Below are 22297 nucleotides of genomic sequence, written 5' to 3' on the forward strand. Positions count from 1 at the left end.
CAGGAGTAATGCTTTCAGTCCAGCCAGGGGAGCTGAAGGTGAAGGGCAGACGGAGGCAGGGCGTCCTCCGAACACACCGGCCAGGAGCCACGTCCACCAGACACAAAAACCTTCTTGGATTCCCGTGCGCCCAGAACTGGTACTCCTCCTCTCCTTCCTGCTGACTCCAAAAACTCTGGCTCCCTCTCCACCATTTCTTAAAAACCAGAAAATATTTAAACCCATAGACAACTGAAATAATAAAATGAACACCTTATACCCTCCTCCCAGATTGAACAGTCAGAATAAATGACCAGTACAGCGCTTCACAAAGCCTCTGCTAAATGTTATATGTTGCGACTATTGGGGAGACTGCCCTTGGCCTGGACCTCTGACCCACCAGGGTCAATGCCATCCACATATCCCATTCTGGGAGGCTGGCTGTAACATGGATTTTATATAAAATGACTCGAGAAGCCACACTTACAGAGGCAGGAAGTGGATCAGCAGTGCCTGGGCTGGGAGTGGGGGCAGGGATTAGTACACGGGGCACCAAGGAACCTCCTGTGGCCGTGGGGAGGCTCCACAGCTGGACCGTGGCGTGGCTGCACAGCTCTCTGAGTTTGTTACGGTCGTCGTGGTGTACACTTGAAAGGGCAAATTTTACGGCTTTATACACACAGAGTTGGCTAAGTGACTTAGCAGCAGCAGCAGCATACCTCTATAATGGAGAAGGCAATGGCACCCCACTCCAGTACCCTTGCCGGAAAATCCCATGGACGGAGGAGCCCGGTGGGCTGCAGTCCATGAGGTTGCTAAGAGTTGGACATGACTGAGCGACTTCACTTTTACTTTTCACTTTCATGCATTGGAGAAGAAAATGGCAACCCACTCCAGTGTTCTTGCCTGGAGAATCCCAGGGACGGGGGAGCCTGGTGGGCTGCTGTCTATGGGGTCGCACAGAGTCAGACACAATTGAAGCGACTTAGCAGCAGCAGCAGCATACCTCTATAAAGCTGTCTTAAAAGTGTCTTCAGCGTTGAACTGGCTACGGGGCAGAAGATAAGGAAGCTTCCCATCTCAACCCACACCTATCAGTGATGGGAAAAGCCAAAACTGGAACACGCCTTCATCAGAGGAGAGGTCCTCAACCAGGAGGGGGGGCAGGTGAGGAGCCGGAGGACAAGCAGAGGCCTCCTCTGGGTTGTCCTGTGGCACAACAGTCTGCGGCTCCACGGTCACCCCCGGGATGGAAGGGGGTGAGGGCCACACTTTACCTCTTACCCAGGATATTTCTGTAAACTGCTTGAAATTTGTTTTTTTTTTTTAAACAATGAACAAACACATGTTGCTTTTACAATCAAGAAGCAAGAAAGGTCGATGCACTGACCCAACTTCACTGCTACATGTGGGTTCGTGGGTGGGGGTTATGGTCCTCTGGGCTTAAGGCTTCGGGGCACCTGATTCAGCTCCCACGCTGGACCAGACCTCAGAGAGCATGTGCGGGTCACTGGTGGTCTGCTCCTGGGGGTAGGCGGGGGAGCACGGCCGGCTCGGGGCTGTGAGGGAACGGCCGGGCTGAGCCGCCCACACCTACCTTCCCATAGAGCTGCTCCATGTCTTCCAGGCCCCTCACGATCACATGGCTGTTTATCATCTCAGCCCGGAAGATTCGGAAGTCCTTCTCAGGACCACGGTCCTGACCGCAAGGGATGGGCAGGGGAGACTCATAGCTGTCATGCACTCTTCTCTTCCTCTTTGGGGGACGGAACACTGCCTCCGCCATCTTCCCAAGTGACTTCAGGACTGTAAGAGACAGACAGAAGCAAGTCAATCGGTTAGCACGCCGATCAGACAGGTGAGTGCCTGTATACCCAGGCTCAGAAAAACCTCGTGGCCTGTGGAAAAAACCAAAATATTCAAAAGGGACAAAAACAAGACGGATCTGTTGGAGCGGTACAAACCCCACTCCCCGAGGGGACCCCATGAATTCCACAACAATGCCCCAGGAGTCGTGGTACGATTTCTGATCGCAGCTGGTGCTTCTGAGCCTAGAGACAGGTCCATGGGCACAACGCTACTCAAAGGCCTCCTGCCAGCGGGCCCAAGAGGGCTTCTGCCCTCGAGGATTCCTCCCGCCCGCTCACTCAGCCAATAGACATTTACCGAGCACCTACCAGAGGCTCCTAATCACCAGGGGTGCTGGGGACAGAGAGAAAACCAAAAGCACCCCGTCCTCAAAGAAGTACAGGTAGTGAGACTTCGTGTTCCAAAACAGGATCATCTCCCAGTTTTTCAGGTAAATTAACAATAATGACAATGATTTTAAATGGTCATCCTTTAAGGCACCACGCGTGAGCGGCTGAGAGCAGGAAGCGTCAGGCCAGGGTGTGGGGACCGGAATCGGCTCCCTGCTGCCCAGCCGTGTGATGGGCGAAACTTACTTTCGTCTCTCCAAGCTTTTGTTTTCTTCTCTGCAAAATAAGGATAAAAACAGGCTCCATCTTATAGTGAAGACCCAGAAGGTGCCTAGGACAGCCTCCAGCACGTGGCACCGAGCGCTCTGCGTATCCACTATCGTTAACTATTACAGGCAGAGCGCTGCCAACACTGCTGATGGATGAGAAAGCAGGGCCAGGTTAGAGAGACGCTGTCAGAGGCTCGGAGGGGAAGGGCTCGGCTCCATCCTCCAGGTTCTGCTGGGAGCACGGGCGGCAGCCGTCCCTCTCGTTTGAAGGCTCAGTGCTTCTCCACGTTAGGAGCTGAGGGTTATGGAGAATCCTGGAATTACTTGACACCCAGCACTACTAGAGTCCCTTGAACAGCAAGGAGCTCAAACCAGTCCATCCTAGAGGAAATCAACCCTGAATATTCATTGGAAGGACTGATGCTGAAGCTCCAATACTTTGGCCACCTGATGCAAAGAGCTGACAAACCCTGAGGCTGGGAGAGACTGAAGGCAAGAGGAGAAGGGGGCGACAGAGGAGGAGATGGTTAGACAGCATCACCATGACTCAATGGACCCGAGTCTGAGCAAACACTCCAAGACAGTGAAGGGTAAGGGAGCCTGGTGTGCTGCAGTTCAGGCAGCTGCAACGAGTCAGACACGACTGAGCGACTAAACAGCAGCAGCACTCTGAGGGAGGAAAGGAAGGTGAAGCCAGTATCTCTCCCTTCCTCAACCCGAGGAGAGAAAACAAGGACAAAACACACACAGGCTGAGGTTCAGTAACGGCTGGAGGAAGGAAGTCAAATCGGGTGCGCTGCTGTGATAAAGACAGGACCACAGCAGATGTATCAGCTCAGGAAAACTCAGCCACGGGCCAGGGGGGAAACGCAGGGAGTGCGGGAGACAGGGCTCGGCGCCCCACGTGCTGGGCAGGTGCGCCACAACGAGACAGGGACTGGAACCTGCTCCACCCCCAGTCCCAGGGCCTGGAGCCCCATGTGCTGGGCAGGCTTGCCGGGACGAGACGGGGACTGGAACCTGCTCCTCCCCCAGTCCCAGGGCCCGGCGCCCCACGTGCTGGGCAGGCGCGCTGGGACGAGACGGGGACTGGAACCTGCTCCTCCCCCAGTCCCAGAGCCCGGCGCCCCACGTGCTGGGCAGGGGCGCCGGATGAGACGGGGACTGGAACCTGCTCCGCCCCCAGTCCCAGGGCCCGGCGCCCCACGTGCTGGGCAGGCTTGCCGGGACGAGACGGGGACTGGAACCTGCTCCTCCCCCAGTCCCAGGGCCCGGCGCCCCACGTGCTGGGCAGGCGCGCCGGGACGAGACGGGGACTGGAACCTGCTCCTCCCCCAGTCCCAGGGCCCGGCGCCCCACGTGCTGGGCAGGCGCGCCGGGACGAGACGGGGACTGGAACCTGCTCCGCCCCCAGGCCCGGCTCTGGACTGGATTGAGGCTGACAGCACATGCGGTGCCTGAAGACCCAAGGGCGCTGTACCACTCACGTGTTTAGCCTCCTGAGCTCCAAACGCTCGCAGGGGAAAAAGCACCGCTGACTGCTTAGCTGCGCACTGCACTTGGTACCAGCATCTGTTGGGCACAGGAGGCACTCAAGCCTGAAACAGCCAGTGAAGGCGGTGAAAGCTGGGGCAGGAAGCTGAGGGGCTCCTGGGGTTTCAGTTCAGTTCAGTTGCTCAGTTGTGTACAACTCTTTGCCACTCCATGAACCGCAGCACGCCAGGCCTCCCTGTCCATCACCAACCAACTCCCGGAGTTTACTCAAACTCATGTCCATCGAGTCAGTGATGCCATCCAGCCATCTCATCCTGTCGTCCCCTTCTCCTCCTGCCCCCAATCCCTCCCAGCATCAGGGTCTTTTCCAATGAGTCAACTCTTCGCATGAGGTGGCCAAAGTATTAGAGTTTCAGCTTTAGCATCAGTCCCTCCAAGGAACACCCAGGACTGATCTCCTTTAGGATGGACTGGTTGGATCTCCTTGCAGTCCAAGGGACTCTCAAGAGTCTTCTCCAACACCACAGTTCAAAAGCATCAATTCTTCGGCACTCACCTTTCTTCACAGTCCAACTCTCATATCCATACACGACCACTGGAAAAACCACAGCCTTGACTAGATGGACTTTTGTTGGCAAAGTAATGTCTCTGCTTTTGAATATGCTATCTAGGTTGGTCATAACTTTCCTTCCAAGGAGTAAGCGTCTTTTAATTTCCCGGCTGCAATCACCATCTGCAGTGATTTTGGAGCCCCCCCAAAATAAAGTCTGACACTGTTTCCCCATCTATTTCCCATGAAGTGATGAGACCAGATGCCATGATCTTAGTTTTAGGCCCATTAAAAAGAAACCCAGGGACTTCCCTGGTGGTCCAGAGGCTTAAGACCCTGTGCTCCCAGTGCGGGGGGCCCGGGTTCCACCCCTGGTCACGGCACTAGGTCCCCCACGCCACAACTAGGAGAGTCTGCAGGGCACAGTTAAGAACCCACTGCCAGCGCTAAGGCAGGGCACAAACAGGTAAAAATAAATATTAGGGAAGCGTGCGTGTGTTGCTGCAGACTCATCAGCCACGTGCGTGCTCAGACTTTTTGATTTTTGCTAATGAGACAGCAGAGAAATAGTATCCGGTGTAGTTGTAATTTACCCTTTTAAAAATATTTCAATTTTTTCTGTATGGTTTTTCATTTCTCATGTGGTTGAGGTCATGCTGTGGATACGAGGGGAGACAGACACGCCGCTCCTTTAACCAGCCCACGGGCCAGATGGGGAGACAGACACACACACAAATCATTCCTGGTAGGACAACGAGCACCAAGGACAGCAAGGACAGGAAAGCGAGCCCCTCGCCCAGCAGACCCACTCCTCCCAAAGATGCACTGACTCTTCCATTCTTTCTCCCACAGGCTAGGAGCCTGCATGCTGCAACCAAAAAAAAAAAAAAAAAAAAGATCCCAAGTGCTGCAACTAAGACCCAGCACACCGAAACAAATGAGTATTAGGGAAAAGAAAGAAATCAAAAGCACTGTCCAATGTGTAAGGATTTCTCTGCTGCTGCTACTGCTAAGTCGCTTCAGTCGTGTCCGACTTGTGTGACCCCATAGACGGCTGCCACTAGGCTTCCCCGTCCCTGGGATTCTCTAGCCACCCTCCAAACGATGTGAAGGAATTAAATGAGGACAAAGGAAAATAGAAACCAGGGAAGTTAAGATGGTGATAACCAGTTACAATAGTAACTATAAAAAGAATCAGCAAGTTGGAAGATTGCTTCATAAGATTGCTATAAAGTATTCCAGACAGCAAAATGCTAAGATAATTTCTAAATGAGCCCCCCAATAGATGTAAATATTGAGCATGACTGTGTACATTTCATATACATACATATGTGTGTGCATCTATGCACACATCTCGCCATATAGTGTTCAGAACAAAACTACGTATACCACGTTAATGCGGAATTAAGAGATTCCCTCTCAAGGGCATTTTACGTAGACTCTCCCTTGCCAATTTGTCACTCAACCCAAGCAACTACAGTGGACCCCGAACCACATGGGGTTCACCTGCATGGGTACTCGTACACCCAGACTTTTTTCAATAGTAAATGCTACAGTGATACACCATCCATGGTTGGTTGAGTCCACAGATGCATAGCCTTAGATATAAAGGAACCAGGGATCTGGAGGCGGACTGAAAATTACACTCAGAGTTTTGAAGATCACAGAGGGTCAGCACCCTGACCTTCTGTGTTATTCAAGCGCCAAGCGCATTTAGCATGCAACTGAAGAAACGGCAACTTATTCTAAAACTTAAAATAACGTGTCGACTTTTTTGAGGCAGGATGCTGGTTTCTAGTTAGGGTTTTCAGGAATAATTCGTGGACTTTTATAAGCAGTTCACTTTTATAACTTAACCTCTGCTTAGTATTTGACTTGTATATATTACATTAAAAGATTTTTAAAAACAGAAAATGTTCACTGACTAACTTCACGCACTTCCAATAAAATTCTCTCCAACCAGTGAAAAAGTTCTGTTTTAATGTGCCTAGATTGTTTAGGATTCTCCCTTTCAGACTGCTGTTACACTCTTTAAGAAAGCCTAGAAGGAGCTCTGACAGTTGATGGCAAGAATCTGTACTTCAACCCACGTTGGCATCATAGAAGGTTCCTCTCACAAGAGTCCCTGCTGTTCACAAGACCTCAAAATTCGGAGGTCTGGTGTCGCTGCTGTGCATGTGGCAGCATGGACATCAAGGAGGACGTGCCTCTCGGTAGGCCTTCCGTATGTGCAGCGCCACCATTACGATCGTGTGATTTTAACAACCCACGTGCGGTCCCTGAACTCAATTTCATCTTCAAATTGATCAGGACTAGAAAACTGTGTGGAAGCCACTCACACATTAAACTAAGACCCGGTGCAGCCAAATAAGTAAATAAATAAATAATAAAAAGATTTTTAAAAACATGCTGCATCCATATAGGCTTCCCTGGTTGGTAAAGAATCCGCCTGCCAATGCAGGAGACATGGGTTCGATCCCTCGGTCGGGAAGATGCCCTGGAGAAGGAAATGGCAACCCACTTTAGTATTTTTGCCTGGGAAATCCCATGGACAGAGGAGCTTGGCAGGCTACAATGGGGTTGCAAAGAGTCAGACATGACTTAGCGACTAAAGAACAACAACATATCCACGTATTGGAATATTACCAGCAATTAACAGGAAAGAAGGTTAAGAGGTAATTCTCTGACTTCTCAGCAGACTTTAAGACTCTGTGCTTTCACTGCTAAGGTTCAATCCCTGGTTGAGGAACTAAGTTCCTACAAGCCATAATGCATGGCCAAAAAAAAAAAAAACCAGTTTACAAGATTAAGAAAATTGACCTGGGGTCATATATAACAGTGGCTCTCAAGCTTGGCTGCTCTTAGAATCACCTGGGGAAATTTTGAAACTCCCAATCCCCAGGCCTAACCTACAATTACATCAGAAGGTCAGAGATGGGATCCAGGTGATTTCACTATGTAGTCCATGTTTCCAGCCACTAGAGATAGGATGGCCTATTCAAACTCAATGCCAACAGCCATCCCACTGGAGAGGAGGAAAGGGACTGGGGGCTGGCGGGGAGTGCTACGCACCTGTACGGAGCTGTTCCTTTCGCTCTTCCAAACCTGGCTAAACTGACTCCAGACACCCACAGTGTTAGGTACACAATACATTTAGTTTTCTATCAAAAGCAGGGCTTGTTCCTAATTCTTCCCCTGAGCACACAAGCTAACACCTTTTAGGTGTTTAGTAAATGTTTATTCCAAACAAAACAAAGGAAGGCAAAAAGGAAGGGGGGAGGTGCCATTATTTAATTTTCCAACCGCCTGGGCCCACCTTGCCAAACCAGCTGGTTAAAGCCTCCCACTCAGCAGAACTCACATTCTCCCAATTATAAACATACACAAACACGCTTGAGGCTCCAAGTGCTACCTTGTAGGCTAGGGGAGGCAAGGATGAAAAGGAAGAGACAATCCTGCCTCTGGGGAGCTTTCAGGTTAGAACCCGAGACTAAGACACACAAACAAAAGTTAAACCTTTGAAGACTGATGGGTGATTGTGCGAACCAGCCTGGTACTGGGCCTACCATGTGATGTGCGAGCCAGGCGAAAAGCTGCAGCTGCAACTAATGAGCATAAAAAAAAAAGTCAAGGGCTCAACAGACTCCCAACCCCGTGTCATAACCTGTCCCTTTGCCGGTCTCCTACAGCCCCAGCAACCCTGCTAGCAATCAAAGAAGGCTCCTCTAGGGCACGGTCTGTTATCAGATGCACCTCGCCTTACTCTGTCCGCGGCACTCTGCCCCGCGGCGTCAGTGTTTCCAGAAAAAGCATAGAAAAGAGAGAGTTGCAGATACACGGAGGAGGGGAAAGGGGGCTAATATTCCGGCAGAACTAGAAGCCGGGCCCTGCGTTCCGGCCCAGTTCCGCGTGGCTGTACCCCCGGAGGAACGTCTCAGGACCGCTTCTACTCTGGCCCCGGAGAGCTTTCGGAAAAGGCGACGCCTCCTCCCGCGGACGAGCCCCCCCCGAAGGCCGCGGCCACCGCGCTGGTCGCCTCGAATTGCTACCCGCTCCCGGGGGCCCGGGGTACCTTACCTTCCTCCGCCCCTCGCGCGCGCGCGCGGCGTTACCCCGGCAACGCCGGCCGGGGGGCGGACACCGCTGCCGTCAAGCAGCGCGGCCGCAAAGCCGGGCGACTGCGCAGCCGTGGAGCCCACGGGAGGGCCCGCCGGGTCTTTGCGCAGCGCGCCTGCGCGGGGCCTGCAGGCGGGTGTCAGTGGGGTGTGAGTCGCAGGCGGCGCGTCCTCTTTCCTGCGCTTCCCGTGATTGTACCGATAGCCCCTCTGCACAGGTGCTGTTCTCGTTTAATCCCTACAGCAGTCCCACAAGATCCGTTTCACAGATGAGATCTAAGTTACTTAGCCAGTGTCACGTAGCTGGGAGGTATTGGAGTCACAGCGATAGGACGAGACACGAAGCCAGGCCTTAAGGAGTTGTGGTCCTCGGCCCTGGGGAGATGGGATGCTTGAAGCGACTGCACTTGCCATAACCCAAGGACAACAGGCCTGGCGTCAGACCTGCATTAGCATCCTCACCTCCCTCCTCACCAACTTTGTGATCTTTAGTGAGTGACAGCAAGAGCCTCTTGATGAAAGTGAAAGATGAGAGTGGAAAAGTTGGCTTAAAACTCAACATTCAGGGCTTCCCTGGTGGCTCAGAGGTAAAGTTTCTGCCTGACAATGCAGGAGACGCAGGTTTGATCCCTGATCTAGGAATATTCCACATGTCTCAGAGCAATTAAGCCCATGTGCTACGGCTGTCGGGCTTGTGCTCTAGAGCCCGGGAACCGCAGCTGCGACTGCTGAGCCCATGTGCCGCAACTGCTGCAGCCTGTGTGCCCTGGAGGCGCATGCTCGGCAGCAGGAGAAGCCACTGCAGTGAGGAGCCGGAGCGCAGCAGCCAGAGAGGAGCCCCACTCGCCGCAACTAGAGAAAAGCCCAGGCAGCAACAAGGACCCCACACAGCCAAAAATAAATCAACAAAAATTATTTAAAAAAAAACAACCCCAAAACTCAACATTCAGAAAACTAAGATCATAGCATCTGGTCCCATCACTTCATGGCACATAGATGGGGAAACAGTGGAAACAGTGACAGACTTTATTTTTGGGGGGCTCCAAAATCACTGCGGATGGTGACTGCAGCCATGAAATTAAAAGACACTCCTTGGAAGGAAAGTTATGACTAACCTAGACAGCATATTCAAAAGCAGAGACATTACTTTGCCAACAAAGGTCTGTCTAGTCAAGGCTGTGGTTTTTCCAGTAGTCATGTGTGGATGTGAGAATTGGACTATAAAGAAAGCTGAGCGCTGAAGAATTGATGCTTTTGAACTGTGGTGTTGGAGAAGACTCTTGAGAGTCCCTTGGACTGCAAGGAGATTCAACCAGTCCATCCTAAGGGAGATCAGTCCTGAATATTCATTGGAAGGACTGATGCTGAAGCTGAAACTCCAATACTTTGGCCACCTGATATGAGGAACTGACTCATTTGAAAAGACCCTGATGCTGGGAAAGATTGAACACAGGAGTAGAAGTGGGCAACAGAGGATGAGATGGTTGGATGGCATCACCGACTCAATGGACATGAGTCTGAGTAAACTCCGGGAATTAGTGATGGACAGGGAGGCCTGGTATGCTGCAGTCCATGGGGTCGCAAAGAATTGGACACAACTGAGTGACTGAACCGAATTGAACCGTTCTGAACCACAGTTTCCTCTATTAAAAAATGGGTCATCAGGATCATGAGGGATGAGCGAAACAAAGGTGCCTTGGGAATTATAAAAGCTTCTCCTACCTGGTTATTTTAAAGGAGGCCTGGTAGGGAGTGCAATATATACCTTCCTAAAATAAATCCCAGGGTCCCCAGCAAACATACCACACATGCTGGGCAGTGTGGAAGGCAGGTGGCAGGAAAGGGTGGCAGATAATGCCAGAGAGATTAATGAGGCTGAGTGTGATGGGCTCTGAAATCCGGACCTTCCCCAACCTTTTCTTGTCTCCGGACCTTCGTGAGCACTGTGGCTGCCACCTGGACCATCCTTCTCCCGGATGTGCAGCAGTGACTTCTGGTCGCCCTGTAGGTCTCAGCTCAGACCTATCTTCTTCAGGACACTTCCTCTTGCTTCCCCAGGCTGCCTTGGGTGACATTCCTCTGGGTTCTGGGATAGTCTGGTGCCCCCTGAAAAGAACTAGTGAAAGTGTCAGTCACTCAGTCGTGTCCGACTCTTTGTGACTCCATGCATGGATTGTGGCCCACCAGGCTCCTCCATTCGTGGACTTCTCCAGGCAAGAATACTGGAGTGGGTTGCCATTTCCTTCTCCAGGGGATCTTCCTGACAAAGGGATTGAACCCAGGTCTCCCACACTGTAGGCTGATTCTTGACTGACTGAACCATCAGGGAAGACCTGGTGACCCCTGTGGTGTCCCTAATTCCTGGTCCTCCTTAACTGGACTGTGAACTCCTGGCAGAAAGAGCCCCAGACATGGCACTTAGTGGGTACTCTACCTGCAGGGGCCTTGACTGCTCAGCTGAGGAGTTCAGACTTGAGAGAAATAGAAATCAGAGTAGGTTCCTGGTTAGAATGTTGCAAAAAAGGGAGAACTTCAGCAAGATTTGCAGAATGGTGGTGCCAGGATGGACTGGGTTGGGAAGAGGCAGCTGGAGGTGCGCTGTAATATTGCACCAGAACAAGGCGATGGAGGAAATACTGGAGTTGGAAGGAGAGGGTTTTTAAAATGAAAGAGAACACAGAGGTTGTCCAGTTCAACTTCCTTATTTACCCGGTAAGGAAAAAGGCTCAGAGTCGCCAGAGCAAGTCTGAGGGGGAGCTGAGACTAGAGCCAGGGCTGCGCAACCTCAGTGGGTGCTCTGCGCTCCAGGGCTTGGGATGTGCCCATGATGGGCTCTCAGGGGCCATGATCTGGAGTCCTGTCCCCACGGAGGGTCCCAAGAAAAAGCTAATGAACACGGTATTCTTGCATCAAGATTTTCTTCTTGGTGGTGTGTTTGTTTGCCCCTTCTCCCCCGCCCCCACTTGCCACGCAGGATCTCAGTTCCCTGAGCAGGGACTGAACCCAGGCCAGGGCAGTGAAAGCCCAGAATCCTAACCACTGGGCCACCAGGGAACTCCCAACAGTGTGTGTTTTAGACCTTTTGTTATGGTCCTTTTCAAACATACACAAAAGGAGAGAGAATAGCCTAATACCTCATCACTTCCAGCATCTTCAACCTTTGGTATCTTGATTCTTTTATACTGTCCATAAAACACACTTCTCTCCCACTGCTAGGGTCTTTTAAAGCAGCATATAATTTCACACTTTATGTTTTGATATGTGACTCTAACAGGTAGGAATTTAAATTTTATTACATCCATATCTATATAGTTGCTCCTTGTTATTCACAGTAGTTCTGTAAAGTCACATGAACACGCAATTAGGGAATACTGAATCCCTGCTTCTAGGGGAAATACAGGCAGGTTCCCGCCAGCCTCCGGGCACAACATTTTCATCAACCAATTGATATGCAGCCTTGTTTCATGTGTGCTTCTGCTTAAAAACACTTTACCTAATGTCTACAGTAGATTCATCAGCGTTGAACTCATGGCCCACGTGTGTATAACTCACGAGTGAACCAAGCGCATCTGACATGTGCATCTTCTTGTGAGACACAGCGCGGCCTTCTTGGCTTAGGAACAATGGGCAGCACCTCAGCACTCTGCCTGGGGCTCCATTTGAAAATCACCAACACAAAGCACAAAGATATGAAAAGTGTGGCACCGAAGAGATGGCAAAAAGCACACCTGTTTATGACATGGGAGCTGAAACAAGACAGAGTATCAGCTGCTGACGTCAGCTGAGAGCACGCCCACCGGGAGACTCAAATTTTTCTCCTCTCTGAGTGCATGTGCGTGTCTGTAAGTGACCTAGTACTGCGAATATTGGTTTCAACATTACAAATAAATTTTAGCCAGCAGGTGAATTTGAAAATACAGAATGTGCCAATAATGGGGACTGACTGTATAAATATATATTCCCAATTTCATTAGCACATCTAACAAAATGAACAATAATCGTTAACATCTGTGAAATGTAACACAGGAGCTACATGTACTATTTGGGATATACGTATACTATAATAAATAAAAATAATTTATCTGAAATTCAGAATCAGTTGGGTACTGTGTATTTCATCTGACCACCCTAATAATTCATCAGGCCTTTACATATGCTGGCCACTTAGCATCTGACCTTGACTCTCCCGACAGTCCTGTGAGATAGGTGTTCTCACTGGTATTTCACAGGTGAGGTTCCCTCCCCGCCTAGGTTTTCAGAGCTAGGAAGTAGGGGAAGCCAGGCGACACTCCATCGGTCTTGCATTCATTTTTGTCCATCATGTTTGATACGGGAGGGCAGTACAGTGCTTTGACAGAAGCACAGCTTGAAACACGTGTATGTGTGTTTGTGCACACGCTCAGGGAAGTCTTGACTCTTTTTCAAGTCCGTGAACTGAAGCCCGCCAGGCTCCTCTGTCCATGGGATTTTCCAGGCAAGAATCCTAGAGTGGGTTGCCATTTCCTTCCCCAAGCATCTTCCCGACACAGGGATCAAACTCATGTCACTTATCACTCCTGCACCGGCAGGTGGGTTCTGTACCACTGCGCCACCTGGGGCATGGAAATACAGAAATGCCCCAGAGGGAGTGTTGCGCGGTCGGGGCGGTGGCGGGGGAGGTCAGGGCAGGCTCAGACGGGCTGAAGAATCCGGGAGGCTTCCAGGAAGAGGTGGCCTTTGAGCTGATCCTGGAGAAGGGTGAGCGTGGATGAGGAGGAGGAGGGAGACAGCAGACAGTCAGGGGCACAGGGCAGGCCCACGTGCCAGGAGGTGTGGGCCTGGACTTTCTGGAGCAGGAAAGGAGCTGGGCCTGGCAGGGCAGGAGGTCGAAGCCGCCGATAAGGTCTGATAGGCAGGGCGGGACCCGATCTCGCAGGCGCTTGAATTCCAGGCTGGGCGTTTGGACTTTACCCCGCAGACAATGGGGAGCCACCGGCGTTTCTGAGCCGGGCAGGGCGGCCCCAGCTGTCGCCCCATTGTTTTTCTCAGACGGGTTGAAAGCCCTGCAGTATTTCCACGCAGGCCACTAGATGGCGGTATTTTAGCAAATTTCAACTACCCAGCCTCCAGTTTTCGGCGAGGAAAACCAACACAAGCAGCCACCCAGCAAAAGGTTCTACGCGTCTACCCGCAGCATCGGTAACAGAAAACACCGGGCTGGAAAGGAAAATCAATCCGGGGAGCGCAGTCCAGCTTCCCCCGGCCGGCGGGAAGAAACCTCAGATCATTTCTCTGCCATGAAGGAGAAAGGGTTCAAGATGTGCAGGAACGGGCGTTCCATTTTAACAAGCGCCCTGCAGACATTCTCCAACAATTTAATTTAGCCTCAGGGCAGCCCTTGGGAGGAGGTGCTGCCATCCCATTTTACAGCTGAGGCCACTGAGACGCTGAAGAAAATATTTGTTCAGTTATTTACGGAGCTGACACCAGGCTAGGCAGGGAGATAGAGCTGACAGCGGGTTTAAGGGGTGTGGGCCGGGAGAGCCCCCAAGGCTGCGCTTTGCTGGGTCCAGGGCCCCCAGGGCAAGGTGCCAGTGTTACCTTTAGATCCTACTTTGGCTGCTAGAAAAACCTGCAGCATAGATGGTGGGAGCTGCTGGACTCCTACCATTTGCCTGATTCCAGCTGCTTTTGAGAGACCTTCTCATATGATTCTCACAGCCACTCAGTGAATTAGGGGTTATCACACAATGCTTTTACAGGTAAGAAAACAGACTCAGAGAGGTGAAAAGACTTGTCCAAGGTCAAACTGGGGTTCCTCACAGGAGGAGGAAGTTGATCCCACATAAGCTTACTCCTCTCTGTGATTAATGAAACAGATTTCGACGTCTGGGTAAATTTCCTAGAAAAACCTGGGCAGAGATGGGACACATACGAAGATTTTTTCTTTTTTTAATCGAAGCATGATGGTTTGTAAGTAAAAAAGGAAACGACCTAAATGTCCATCCCTAGAAGAATGGACATACGGAACATGGTACAGAGGACTTATAAAGTGGAAAAGTAGTCTCAGCCATAATTCTTCTGTGCTCATTAGCATGGACAGATTTCACAAACATGTTTGCTGACAAAGGCAAGATGCAGAATGATATGAATCCTATGATGCCTTTCCATTAAGTTAAAACACAGTCCAAACAGTATCAAGGCCTCAGTGTATGCACAGATATGTCAAACTATTTTAAAACAACAGGAAGGTTATGCACCAAATTCATTAGTTATCTGTGGGCCTCAGGTAGTACATAAGGGGTTTTTAGCTTTAGATTTTATTTCTTAAAGAAAAATAAAACTACAGAAGCAAACATAGGGGTAGAAATACAGGTGATTGTTAATTTGGTATATTGACTTCTCTATTTAATTTTTGCACAGAAAAGATGCTTCAGGTAACTGGATAAATACAAAGACAGGAAATGACAAAACCTAAATAATTTTCCTGCTTAGGATCAGCGGTTTGAAGATGACAGTTACCCGTACTCTGGGAGGGCGGGAGAGGACCATGGGGCAAGGTGATCAGAGGAAGGGGTGGACAAATTCGGCCAGAAATGCACAGGCCTGGCTCTGGTGTTACGGGGGTCCAGGTCACCAGCAATCGCAGAGTAACAGCTCATCCTGGCAACGCCCAAGTGGTCCCAGCATCCTGTGCCTGCCATGCCTGCCAGGGAGCAGCGGGCAGCCAGTGAGGCTGTGGGGACTCCAGGAGGGGGGCAGAGGGGACCAGGAGAGGGTGCAGGGGCCCCTGGAAGACGCGGCTACTGTGTGGCTGGACATGGCTCCACCCTCTGGCTTCGCTCCCTCCATCCCTTTCCTTTGGTCATTTTCTCTGGACTCATGATCACATGGACCACTTAATGTGTGGCCTGGAGGGGTCACACCCCCTCCCAACAGCAGGTGCTGCAAGCAGAAACTGAAGGCAGTTTTCGTTCTGCCCGCCTCCCAGGGCTGCAGTGCCCAATGTGGCAGGTCTTTAGTGCTCTGCAAACTATCGATCACTAAACAAATAAAGTCTTCTCGCTTTTCCTCATTCTCTACATTTGTCCTATTGCACAAAATGAAAAAAGATCCATGTCAGTTCAGTTCAGTTGCTCAATCATGTCCGACTCTTTGCGACCCCATGGACTGCAGGGCGCCAGGCTTCCCTGTCCATCCCCAACTCCTGGAGCTTGCTCCAACTCATGTCCATCAAGTCGGTGATGCCATCCAACCATCTCATCTTCTGTGGTTCCCTTCTCCTCCCGCCTTCAGTCTTTCCCAGCATCAGGGTCTTTTACAAAGGGTCACTTTTTCACATCAGGTGGCCAAATACTGGAGCTTCAGCTTCAGCATCAGTCCTTCCAATGAATATTCAGGATTGATTTCCTTTAGGATGGACTGGTTTGATTTCAGTTTCATTTTCCTTGTGTTGGCTCATTTTCCCACTCACTTATTCCTCCCAACAGCTCTGTTAGTGAACACTTTTATTCTTCCCATTTTGAAGATAAGGAGACTGAGTTGGAGAAGTTATGTAACTGACCCAAGGTAATCCAGCTAAGAAGTGGCAGAGGTAGGAATCAGACCCAGCTCTGCCTGACTTTGGGCTTCCCAGGTGGCGCTGGTGGTAAAGAACCCCCCTGCCAGTGCAGGAGACGTAAGACACTGGTTTGATCCCTGGGTCAGAAAGATCCCCTGGAGGAGGGCATGGCAACACATCCCAATATTCTTGCCTGGAGAATCCCATGGACAGAGGAGTCTGGGGGGCTGTGGTCCATAGGATCACAGAGAGTTGGACATGACTGAAGTGACTTAGCATGCATCAGATCAGATCAGTCGCTCAGTCGTGTCCAACTCTTTGCAACCCCATGAATCGCAGCACGCCAGGCCTTCCTGTCCATCACCAACTCCCGGAGTTCACTCAGACTCACGTCCATCGAGTCAGTGATGCCATCCAGCCATCTCATCCTCTGTCGTGCATACACACTGCCTAACTGCAGGGCTGCTATGCTGTATTGATAAGATATGCTTGATGGTCTCATCCTAAAAAGGAGAATCTGGGGTTTTGTTCTGCTTTTTTTCTCTTCCTCATAGAAATTTTCTTTGTTCCAAGTTGCTCTTGTGTGACCACCCCGCCCCAAACCTGGCCCCTTCTCTGAGCTCAGGGTTGTCATTTCCTGGGTGGTTGAAGAATTCATTGGTCTGCTCATAGGACAGGCAGGAGGAGAAGCCCAAGGTGGCCCAAACCTGGCTTTCCTCTTTCCTGGGCATGTCCGCCTCCAATGTCAAAAGGCCTGGATTCCAGGCAAACCAGAAATAATGCCCCAGTCATCAGATTTGAAACCAAAATTCAGCAAAGACATGTATTTGCTGCCAGAAAGCAAATAGCTTTTTCTTTTCTTTCTCGTTTTTTTTCACCCAAACAAAACATCCTCTTATGAAATATGTCCAATTTGCAATATTTACTTTCCCTTTATTTAATAACAGGAAAGGGTTTGCTGGACTTCTGTTGATTTTTGCATTTCTTATTAAAATTCTTAAGGGGGTTTTGGGGGAACTTAATCAGCAGAAAAAGGAGAAGGAAAAAAAATCGCATCTGCATTCCACAGGCCTTATTAATGGAGGAAACTTGCTGTTTGTTTAAGAGCATTTTCTGATGGGAGAAGGCAAATGGTCACGTGCTCCAGAGCCTCTGACCCGTCTTCTTGGCCATGCCTCCTCTTCAGCCGCCTCTACAGCTCTGAACGCCTCGTCCGAAGCTCTCTGCCCGAGAAGATGGGGCTGCTCCAAAGCTTTCAGCCTGAGAAGATGCCCCCCTGCCAGGCCGGGAGGGAAGCTAACGTTCACTGAAGATCCAAGTGCAGTTCTCTGAGCCCACAATCTCACTTCACCTCAAGTCAGCCCGCCTGGCAACCCTGGCTAGGCAGACAAGAAAACAGAGGCTTAGAAGGGTGAGGCCCCGTGTCCAAGCTCCCTTTCCTGGTGGCTTACATTCCTTGGGATGAAACGGAAGGGACTCCCAGGAGTCATGGAGTCTTGCCTCCAAGGGCACCTCTCTGGGCTAGCTAGACGATGTCTCATCTTGAAGGATCAGAGAGGTAATGGGCTTTGCTAAAGGCCCCAGGGCGCGAGGGTTGTGGAGCTGGGGTTTGAGCTGTGCTCTGCCTGACTCACATCCACCTTTATTTCGCTTCACCACACCTACTCTCTGGGGCCAAAAGCAGTGTCGTGTTTCTTGTAAGGAAATACCTTACTCTCCTGAGGTTCAAATTCTGCCCCCCGCAAGAGGTCTTGGTCCTGCCTCTTCCTCGGTTCTAGAATCAGACTGCAAGTAACTGTAAGGGCTTTGTTTTGATATGTTCATTCTACCAGACATATTTATGCAACATGATTTTTATTATATACATTATATAATCATTGTAACACGTTTATTTCTAGAATAGTGCCTTATGTGGGGTCTTTTTTCTATTTTCAATAATTTTTTTTATTTTCGGCTGTGCTGGGTCTTCGTTGCTGTGTGGGCTCCTTTTCCAGCTGCAGTGAGTGGGGGCCATCCTGTAGTTGCAGTAGGCGGGCTTCTCTTGTGAAGCATGGGCTCCAGGGCGAGGGTGGGCTTCAGTAGTTGCGGCACGCGGGCTCGAGAGCACACTCTCGATAGTGGTAGCCCATGAGCCTAGTGGCTCCATGGCGTGTGGGATCTTCCCAGAGCAGGGATCAAACCCTCATCTCCTGTACAGACAGGCGGACTCTCTACCACTGAGCCACCAGGGAAGCCCACCAGGCTGTCTTAATAAAAGGCCTTGCGGACAGCTGGGTCTCCACGCTCCCTTTCTCTAGAGAAGCGAACTGAGGAGGAATTTGCCCCAGGTCCTGGAGGCCAGAGCCAGGTCCCAGTCTCCTTGGCCTCTCAGCTTGGTGCAAGCAACAGCCACCTTCCCGTTCATCTAGCCCCCGTTCCGTGTGGCCCCGAGGGGGAGGTTAGGGCATTCAGATAAGCCACACATCGTATGTGATGTCGAAGTTCTCAGGGTTCCAGCTGTGGAGCAGGTGCTTGGAAAAGTTACTCTTGTAAACATGGCAAATGCTACACCGAAGGGTTTCGGGGCGGGGGGCAGGGCTCAGGAAAGACTTCACGGAGGAGTGGATGCTTGAGCTGGGACTCAAAAGAATGAGGACGAACTGGCCAAGTCGGGAAGGCACTGCAGGCTGCAGGCCCCACCTGAGCAAAGGCCCAGAGGTCTGAACACACAGGGGATATTCAGGAGCGATCCAGCGGCTGGGGAAGAGAGGCGGGCCTGGGAAACTGGGGACCAGGCTGTGAAAGGCCTGGAGCGCTATCCAGGGGACGCAGGAAATGCTGAAGGAGGGGAATGACTCAGTCAGATTTGGGTTCTGAAGATCCCCCTAGATGCCAGAGGGCAGAAGAGGATACAGAGGGTCTGAGAGGCCCCGGGAAGGAGGCAGCTCCATGTTCTAGGCCAGAGATCCCCAGGCCTCCCACCTAAGTCCTCCTCCTCCTCCCACCCTTGAATGAAACCCTCCTGTCCCTGCTGTTCCAGGCGCCCACTCCATCCCCGAACCACAGGCCTGCCTGGAGCCCCTCTCACTGGTTCCTGGAGTTCTGACTTCTCGGGCGGCTGTTCTGCACTGTCAAAGTCCTCTCTGCCCATGGACCTTAACCTGGAGGTCAGAGCCCTCCAGGAGAGTCTGAGGAAAGCCTTGAAAAAATTGCACAAGGATGGAACTGTTCTAAACATGGAACCTGTGTGTGGAGTCTCACACACAGCTCAGCTTCAGAGCCCCTGAAGCTGCTTTCACTTACAGGAGGGGGCAACTCCAAGACAACACCCTAAAAATGATCAGCTCCACTCTGTGAATCCCCGAGGCATGCAGCGGCAGTCCAAGGAAGCAGAGGAATTAGGAGTGAAGACCGACCGCCTTGAGAGTTCAAGCATGGACCCAGGAGGGCTCTCAGGCCAGCGGGAGCTGGAGATGAATGTAGCAATGTTTCTAAAGAGAGACCGTGTCCATCTGAAGAAGGGCTGGGCAGCTGGAGAAGTACAGGACAGAAAAAGGAGGATGCTGTCCTGGCCAAGGATCATTCGGGGGCATCCTGGCGGTAGGTCCAGCTTGCTCTGATGCCCTGAAGCCCTGGAATCGCCTAACCGGCCCCTCCCTTCCCTCATTCTGTGCTCACCAAGCCTCGTTCTGATTAGAATTTGGCCTCCCCGTGCAGGGCGCCCACAGGGAGCTGGGGTGTTGGCTGGGGGACACGTGTATCCGGCCCCTTTGGCAGTTGTGTTTCTCATTGCAAATTAGTAAATTGGGAACAGACAATTCACAGAAGAAGCAATACAAATGACTAAGAAGCACAGGAAAAAAAAAGTTCATCCTCACCAGCATTCAAAGAAATGCAAATTCAAACCAAAACCAAGATTGTTTTCTAGCTATTAAAGTAGAAAGGATTTCTTTAAGTTAATACATACTGCTGGGAAAGGGGTGATATAGGAGGCACCCGACGTGCTGCTGATGGGTGCGCCATGCTACCTGCTGGGCTGGGCGAGTCATGCCTTTACATCCTGCAGCAGAGAACCGTGCAATCCTGGTGTGGAAGGAGTGGCTGGGGGCCCTCTGTGTGAATCTGTTCACCAAATGTTTAGGGAGCACCTAGTATGTGGTGGGCTTCCCTGGGGGCTCAGACGGGAAAGAATCCGCCTGCAACGTGGGACACCCAGGTCGGGAAGATCCCCTGGAGGAGGAAATGGCAACCCACTCCAGTATTGTTGCCTGGAGAATCCAGACAGAGGAGCCTGGCGGGTCACAGTCATGGGGTAGCAAAGGGTCGGACATGACTGACTGACGCTGGTCTGCGCCAGGCTGGTGAGACACCAGCGAGGGAGGGGCCGCACAGAGATCTCACCCCCAATGCCAGAGGGCCCCAGACCAAGAGGGAGGCTGGAGACCAGTTCCTGGTGGGCTGGAGAGGAAGGAGACGAAGGGGAAGGCATGGGGAAGATGGAGCAGCTAGCCTCCAGCTCCCCCAGCCCCACAATTTCAGTTCTCCCCTGGTTCCAGGCCCGCCTCAGGCTCCTCTAGGTGGATCCCTGGGTGCTTCCTGGAGTCGAAGTCTGCCCACTTGTCCACTCCCCCAAACTGATCCAACTGCGTCGGGCTGGGCCCAGGCAGGACCCCAGGCATTTCAGATGTGCCACCAAACCACTAAGAAAATGGAAAATGAGAAACTCATGCAAGTCACAGTGAAGCCCTCCGGCGCTGGGGCCACCGGACCTGGGTCGCGGGCGGGTCACGCGCTGCCTGGGTCACCTGAGGCAGGACGTGTGCCCTCCTGGGGCTGTGGTTCGCTTCTCTGTCAGACAGAGAGCAGGTATTTGGGTTGGGGTCCCACGAGAGTGCCCGCCAGGTCGGGTGATCTTCATGGTCACGGTGCCGGGTCGGCCAGATACCATGACTCGCTGCCCTCTGGCGGGGACCAGGGACACGGGGCTCCCAAGGCTTCTGAAAACCACCCCGGAGAGATGTGAGACTGAAACAGCTCTGACCAGCCACGTGGACTTTTTCTGTGAACCTGGAGACCACCTGCCTGGTTTCTCTCGTGCTGCGTTGTTGTGTGAATCGCTCAGTCCTGTCTGACTCTGCCACCCCGTGGATGGCAGCCCGCCAGGCTCCCCTATCCATGGGATTCTCCAGGCAAGAATACTGGAGTGGGTAGCCATTCCCTTCTCCAGGGGATCTTCCCAACTCAGGGATCGAACCTGGGTCTCCTGCAGGCAGACTGCAGGCGGATTCTTTACTGTCTGAGCCACCAGGGAAGCCCATGGTTTCATTTGAGGGGCCGGAATTCTCGTTCCAGCTGACTGTGCAGTTTGGGAGATAACCGCATGGCTCCAGCCCCAGAGTCCTGATTCGGGAAGGGACGGAGCTGGTTTTCCATGCCGGGATCTACGGGCCCCACTTCCGTGAGGACAACCAAGGGCACCAGCCCTCAGACCCAGCTCTCAGACCCCGCCTCGCACGAGCTGTGTGACCTGGGGTGAGCAGAGCCACCTCTCTGAGCCTCAGGGTTTCCTCTCTACTGTGGGGATAACACGGGTCCCTGCCCCAGCTGGCTTTGAGGGAGAATGAATGGCGTTGAGGGCTTCCCGAGGGCGCTAGGGGAAAAGAACCTGCCTGCCAATGCAGGAGACATGAGCGACACGTGCGTTCGACTGGGTTGGGAAGATCCCTTGGAGAAGGGAACGGCAACCCACTCCAGTATTCTTGCCTGGGAAAGCCCATAGACAGAGGAGCCTGGCGGGCTACAATCCACGGGGTCGCAAAGAGCTGGACACGACTCTGAAGCGGCCGAGCACACACACACATGAATGGGGTTGATGCTAGCGCAGCTCTGAGCCTGGGACCCGAGCCTCCTGAGGGCCCGTGTAGATGCTGGCCACAGGGAGTGACGCCAGGGCACTGGAGGCCACGTGCTGCCTGCTCGGCTCACTGGGTGGGGACGGTGTCTCCAAGGGGGTGGGTCTCACCTGGGCAGAGGCTGGGGCCTCCACTGACTGCCTTCCTGGGGGGTGAACTTTGACGGAGGGGGTGAGGGAGTGCGAGGTGACTACAGACACCCCAGGGGACAGCAGCCACAGTAGTGAGCCTTGGCCAGAGGCCCAGGGCCAGGGCGGCGGG

At 52.0% G+C, this 22297-nt stretch overlaps 1 protein-coding gene across 17 annotated transcripts in view; it reads right to left on the reverse strand.

Annotated features, from left to right (window-relative positions):
* The window catches only part of PPARG (peroxisome proliferator activated receptor gamma), a 218285-nt gene that overhangs the window by 36661 nt on the left and 159327 nt on the right, over positions 1–22297 (reverse strand). For 14 of the 17 annotated variants that reach the window (XM_044933433.2, XM_044933436.2, XM_044933439.2 and 11 more), the window contains one exon: positions 1577–1785. In XM_044933433.2, the coding sequence (XP_044789368.1) occupies positions 1577–1785 (209 nt within the window). Of the gene's footprint in view, positions 1–1576; positions 1786–2423; positions 3853–3933; positions 4212–8567; positions 8712–22297 lie in introns of those variants that run through there. The other 3 variants (XM_044933445.2, XM_044933446.2, XM_044933447.2) reach the window with 3 other exon arrangements.

This window comes from Bubalus bubalis, chromosome 21 (assembly GCF_019923935.1).
Source record: "Bubalus bubalis isolate 160015118507 breed Murrah chromosome 21, NDDB_SH_1, whole genome shotgun sequence".
Classification (NCBI taxonomy): Eukaryota; Metazoa; Chordata; class Mammalia; order Artiodactyla; family Bovidae; genus Bubalus; species Bubalus bubalis.